This window comes from Silene latifolia, chromosome 4 (assembly GCF_048544455.1).
Source record: "Silene latifolia isolate original U9 population chromosome 4, ASM4854445v1, whole genome shotgun sequence".
NCBI classification, from domain to species: Eukaryota; Viridiplantae; Streptophyta; class Magnoliopsida; order Caryophyllales; family Caryophyllaceae; genus Silene; species Silene latifolia.
This window is the reverse complement of record NC_133529.1, coordinates 18,617,958-18,624,252: the sequence shown is the minus strand read 5'-3', so window position 1 is coordinate 18,624,252 and position 6,295 is coordinate 18,617,958. Positions and strand designations below refer to the sequence as shown.

The 6,295-nt window shown below is 36.8% G+C and overlaps 1 protein-coding gene across 4 annotated transcripts; it reads left to right on the top strand.

Annotated features, from left to right (window-relative positions):
• The first annotated feature begins 568 nt into the window (after nt 1-568).
• Nucleotides 569-5,705, top strand: LOC141653169 (uncharacterized). 4 transcript variants are annotated; one of them, XR_012547357.1, is made up of 5 exons: nt 569-1,061; nt 2,172-2,285; nt 2,841-3,116; nt 4,382-4,632; nt 5,079-5,705. XR_012547357.1 is itself a non-coding variant. In XM_074460848.1 (4 exons), exons 1-4 carry the CDS (start codon nt 666-668, stop codon nt 4,580-4,582), a joined length of 987 nt encoding a protein of 328 aa, XP_074316949.1. In that variant the 5' UTR covers nt 569-665; the 3' UTR covers nt 4,583-4,877. The 4 variants fall into 4 exon arrangements, 1 of the variants encoding a protein (XP_074316949.1); XR_012547355.1 differs by having other exon boundaries at nt 5,065-5,705; XR_012547356.1 differs by having other exon boundaries at nt 5,042-5,705.
• The last annotated feature ends 590 nt before the right edge of the window (nt 5,706-6,295 follow it).

Here is a 6,295-nt window from a genome sequence, read left to right as displayed (position 1 = left end):
ATTATTTAATTTTGTTTTAAAAACTATGTAATTCAATTTTATTTACTCCCATTTGTAATTCATTCTGCGTATATGTTATTAATTTTATTTACACGGAATGTATAAAATTATTTCATAATATTAATTCATAAAATTTTTCATAGAATTTGTTGCAAGACGGAATTTATCACATGTTTGAAAAGACGGAAATGTGAAGAAATAAATACATTGCACACTAACAGGTCCTACCATAACATGAATTTCCAAAAAAAAAAAAAAAAAGAGGTTGCATTAGTGACGTGGCGCGCTGAAGATTGAGTATTGTCTTTTGTATTAATATAGATAAGATTTGACCGAGATGAATTCTCTCCATTACTTTTCTCTCATTAGCTTCCATTCCCTCTAATGTAACTATGTAAAATTATTATTACCTTCACGCCTCTTCAAAATAGTTAATCGTTAGATAGTCCCAAAATAAATTCGGACCATCAAAAGATACTGGAATATACTGGAGAAGATTTTCCCCTATTTGACCCGTCTTAAATGAAACTAATTACTTTTGGATCCAATTTATCTTCACAAGCGAGTCCTCTTTAACTTGTAAGATTAGTGCAAGCAAGACAGCAAGCAACAGCAAGCCGATAAAAAGGAACTCCTCCCTCTCTCTCTTGAAGGAAGCTGAAACAATGGTGGCGATATCGTTATACAGAGGAAACTTACACAGAGTACCTCAAGATTCTCCTAGAAGATGGCTTATGCCTTCTCCTCGTCTCTCTCTCAAAGATTTCCGCCGCCTCTCACTTCGCCGCATCTCCTCTCTTCCTTCTCCTTCTCCTCCGCCGCCGTTGGAGCCGGAAATCGCTACCGAAAACCCTAATTCACCTCCCGAAACAATTATTAATGACGTAATTGCAGGTTCTAAGGTTGACCGTATCGAAGGTGACGGATATGGTGATGGTGATGTTCGAGCTGTTAGTTTGGTTGTTAATGGCGGGTTTGATAAGGGGAAAGTAGAGTTGAAAGAGGATGAGAATGAAAAGGACAAGGAGAAAGAGGAGAATTTGATTTCGACTTCGCCGCAGGTTTGGTTTTGTTGCTCCATTTTGATGTTTTTTTGATTAATTTTCGTGAAATTATTAGGTTTGTGTAATTTAGATAGGTGATTGTTATGTGAACGAGGTAACCTAATTTCGGCATCGTAGGTTTGATTTTGTTGCGCGATTTTTGATGACGTTTAATTGATTTGTGTGAAATTGTTAGGTTTATGTAATTTAGAGGATTATCAATTGAATTTTTAGGTGATTGATTGTTATGAAATAGAGGATAACCTAATTTCTGCTTTGCAGGTTTGATTTTGCTCGATTTTGATGTTCTTTGATTAATTGTGTAATTTAAAGAATTCGTAATTGGATTTGTATTGGTGATTGTTATGAAAAAGAGGATAACCTAATTTTTGTTGTTCAAGTTTGATTTTGCTATATATATTTGCTGTTATTTGATTAATTTTGATAGATTGTTAGGTTTACTGCCGAAATGGAGTGTAATTGAGAGGATTAGTTATCCAATTTGTATAGGTGATGAATTTGAGGAAGAGGATAACCTAATTTCTGGTCTGCATGTTTGATTTTGCTGTATTTTGCCGATTTTCGATTAGCTTTGGTATTTTTTTTTTTTTTTGGCAAATAGTTAGATTTACTGGTAAAATAAAGTGTAATTGAGAGTTTTAGAAACAAATTGTTTAGGTGATTGATAATAATAGTTTTGTAAATTATGTAATCAAAAGGATTAATGATGGTTTGTTTGATGATGATTGCGAGGTTTAGGTGAGGTGAGAATTTACGATTTTGTTGCTTAGAACTAGTCTGGATGGCTGGATGGCTTGATCATAGCAATGATTATGGACTTGTAGTAAGCGGAGTAGTATAGTATGGATTACAAGTTGAGAGTATTCTTTGGTGCGAGGACAGACGAGAATACTTGACAGAAAAGTTATGTTGGTTGTTTAGATTATTTCATTTATATTCTTTGGTTTTAAGGTGATTTAGTTGTGTAGATTAGTTCAAGTTGAGGATACTACATTTGAATCTTCCCATGCTTAGTCCAATGCACGGTTTTGACTTGGGTGAATTTGGTGCTCTTTTTGCTCTTATAATATGCCTTTTGCTGATGAATGGTTTGCTTTTGTTGGGCAGGTGAATGGTAATTTGGACGCCAATGATGAAAAAGAGAAGCGGAAAAAAGAGATTGAGGAGAAGTTGCAAATTTTAACTGAAAAGAAGCATAACTTAGTACAAGCACTTAAGCAGGTCAGTGTCGTTTGTAAGGCAATAAGGCTATTGATGATGTACCATTTTTGCGAACTTAAAGCTTCGTGTTGGCTGTGTTGGACCCATATCTTTACTCGCATGTAACTCTTAATATATCAAGTGTTCAGTTGGTGATGTTTAAGTTTTAATTGTTACTCTTCAACCTTCCAATTAAACATTAAGCATCTTATGAAAGTTGGTTGTATGCCATTTTAAGGCCTTGATTGGATGAAGTCGCTGGGAGAAAGGGAGGGGGGCAAATCGGTTCATTAGGTGGGTTGAGAAGAAATGGAGTTATTTTTATCCCGCCAAGCAAATTTAAACTCCTTCCAACATAGGAATGACCCGGAAGGAAAATGACCACCTCCCCCTATCCAATTTAAAGGTTAAGTGTGGTCAGCGATTTGAATTTACTTGGAATTGTTATTGGATATGCGTATGCTAAAAACCAGCCATGATGGCCTGATGGGTACTGCTGTTTGACTTTTACTTTTCTCTTTTCCTTTCGTGTGATTTCTGACTCAGCTTTGATTTACTTTTTTTTTTTTTGCAAAGATTTTGAATGCAGAAGAGGAGCTCAAGAGACGAAGTAATGTGCAAGCTAATCGACCTCCTCTTCCTCTTCAAGTGGATGCTTCAAATGATTCCGGATCGATGACAAGACATGCTACGCCAAGAGCAGGTTCAGATGTGAATGTTACTGTTGATATGGAAGTCGGAGATGATGCTGTCAACCATAATCCACATCCTCGACAATTGCTTCGTGTGAACAGTACATCTCCTTCTGCGGAGTCTGCTTTGAGAAAGCCACCCTTTTTCCAGCATAATGCGGTAAAGTTTGAGTTCTGACATCCCACTTAACGTATAATACATCGTTAAAGTATATGGCTTGTAAGTTTTAGTTGTATGTAGATGTCAAATGTCCAAATAATTCTAATACTTCTCTTGTGTCATGGTTTCCATCCTTTTCATTGCAATTAAATTTGCACACATCCCATTGCCATTCCCACTTTAATGACACCTTATCAAACGATCACGCATTACTGTCATGAGTCATGAATGACCTTCTCCTGGCTGTCTAGTCTTGCTACTATTTGGTATCATGTTGTGATTTTTGTAGACTTTTCTTTGACTATGTGAACAGGTATGACATGCTCTCTTATGTTTTTAACGCATAGGAGATGGATACATCTGCTGTCAGCAAAAAAAAAGGTCTTTTGTTTTATGAACTGATGAAAATTTAATAATAGAAACACTAGATTAGTGAGGAGACTTATGCGTACCTGGAGAAGCCATTTTAGTTTGAAGGAGAAAAATGTGAACATAAATGAATATTGTTTTTCAGCTATCTATAGCCAATTGTATAGCTGATATACACGGTTCTTGGTAGACTGGGATGCTCTACTAGATACTGGTAATTTGACTGTCTCATGAATCATTGGGTGTTGTCGGCCGCCAATGGAAGAGATAATATAAGATAGACATGATCATCATTTCGTGACAAAGCTTGGGGCCTGTTACTTGAAAAAGTCCTCCGTGCAGCTGTCGAGTTGTCATGCTATTAGCTTAGAACTTGGATCTAAAACATATCTTCAAGTTTCTGGGAAGAAAGTGTTTGGAGAAACTGGCTCTATGAATTTTGTTAGTTTGACACCAAAGTAGGTTGGAGTTAGGAACATTAGTAATCAGTATGGTAAGACACTAAGACACATTTCTGGGACTGTGGTGTGAAAGACACATTTTAATGGTCATTGGTACGGATGCTGTGGTTTAACTTCTTTACTAGAGAAAAGTTTCTACTACACCCATTGCAAACTATGGGCTGTCCCTCATTTCAAAAATAGATAGGTCATTTAAATTCTATAGCAATGTGTTCAATGAAATTTATTTCCTTTTGTTGGGTTTTCTTGGGGATTAGTAGATCAATAGACTTATTAAATGAAAATATCACACTTCTCGCTTCATTATCTTTGCGAGCAAATAGAACATGTTGGTACTTTTTCCTTTTGTATGTCAGGTCTTGATATATGTCAAAGCGTCAATTTGCAAGTCTCAGTGGAAAGAATGAACCATTACTTGTACCTTCTGGTGTGCAGGCTCCTTATCCTTCTCGAGCAGCAATGGTAGCTGCTGGAAGTCCATCACGTTTTGGTCCTTCAGGAAACCAGGGTCAGTCTTCGAGCATGCCAACAGTATCCGTGTCCGGGACAAACTATATTGCATCCTCTCCTTCTCCAGCAGCATCTGGTGGTACTTCCTGTTTTAGAGATGCTCGTCAGCCCAGCCCTTGGAGCTAAAAGCTTCAATTTCCAGCATATTGGAACATTTATTCTATCTTCGGAAAATGGTAATTTCCTTTTGTATCTCTCAGTTCTAACAATCTGACAGCATATGCTAATCTAGTTTGGTTATCCCAGCCAATAAATTGAGCTAAAGCCATGTTCATGTGTGTCTAGTATCATGTATGATGTTTAGCTATAGGAAGTGCGTTTTTGGTTTCATTTTTAAAAAAAATTCTCATTTCCAATTGAGCCAAAGACTAATTTTTTTGTTTTGTTTATATAGTACGGAGTACAACAAATTAAAGCAAAATACCTCGTTAACTGGCTGCATTTTTTTTTTTCACGTACTTGTCATGTGATACAATTATCTACGCAAATTTCATTATAGGTTACCTTGAAACAGTTCCTCTGTATTTTTTTTTACACAAGAGTGAGTTTGCATACACCTGCGTCATTTTCCCCCCTTTGATATAGTTGGAATGTTCTGTTATATGGAGGCATGGAACTGCAGTGAGCTGAGGAGGTAAATAGTCAGGAGCAAAGAAGAATCTCGATGGAAGTTGTGTCATGAGAAGCTATATAAAGTATTTACCCCACTATAAATTCTCATACAAAAATGTTATGTCCGAATTCAGTTGCGACTGATGTACAGTTTAAACATTGGTTGGCCCTTGTTTGAACGCACACAAATTGGTGAAGTGGGTGCTACCAAAATGCTCACTTGTGGATGTTAAGAGTGACATGACAAGTGAACTAGTAAATAGTACTCGGTGATTGAGAGTTCGAGGCGCCTATTAACGCCTGTAGGCCACAAGTGAAGAGCTTCGTTTACCTATAGAAAGCTGCTCTCTCCGTGTACCTAATTTACTAGTCGAAAACACTTTGAGGAACTGTTGAAGTTCGCATATGAGCAAATCCATATGGCCATTTAATGTATGGAGTATATATCATCATAGGGCTATACTCTATAGCATGTCTTTCCTTGAGAAGTTTGTCAGCAGCTTCATCATAGTTCCATTAACTCGTTGTGCCCGAATGTGTCCTCCTGTCGTGTCGTTTTGTTTGTCTGTTTTTGGTGTAATTGGACCACAGCTATGTTGATGGGTTTTCAATCGAATTTATGAGTATTTCTCAATCATTCTGTTAGTTGACAGTATTTATTTTGTTGTGGGCGGCGGCCGCTTAATGAATAGTACTCCTTCCGTCCCTTTTTTTTAAATTCTTTATGAGGGGTATTTTAAGTAACAATCCGTTTCATTATAGACGGATAGTGATCCTCTCACAAAATGCAAGTGGGAGGGCAAGTGGGGGTATCCATTTCCCACCCACTTGCACTATCCACTCTCATTTTGTGAGAGGGACACTATCCGTCTACAACTTTAGACAGATAGTGTCCGTCTAAAGTGAGAATTTGTGTTTAAGTAAAGGTAACACGGAGGGAGTATATCTTGAAAGCTTTTCATGTTTAGGAGGGGCAAGTCTTGAAATTTGTGTTTACTGTGGTTGCTTATGTGAGCCTTAATTTGATTTTGTTATATGAATTTGATATTGTACCTTTTTGGTCATTTTTAGGAAGGATTGTGCCTTCATAATCTTGAGCCGGGTAATGAATTGTGAATACTACACAAAGATGTTACCAGTTTAGCTAATTGACATCCAAATAATTCACATAATTAGAGATAAATTGATAACGACAAATCATCAATTGTATGGAACAAAGGTTAAATC

What these genes read in the sequence shown, in the direction of transcription:
- LOC141653169 (XM_074460848.1), top strand. Translation starts at nt 666, where the DNA reads ATGGTGGCGATATCGTTATACAGAGGAAACTTACACAGAGTACCTCAA. An exon ending in TAGTACAAGCACTTAAGCAG is followed by an intron (nt 2,286 to 2,840) that starts GTCAGTGTCGTT and finishes TTTTTTGCAAAG; the next exon opens with ATTTTGAATGCAGAAGAGGA. An exon ending in CCTTTTTCCAGCATAATGCG is followed by an intron (nt 3,117 to 4,381) that starts GTAAAGTTTGAG and finishes TCTGGTGTGCAG; the next exon opens with GCTCCTTATCCTTCTCGAGC.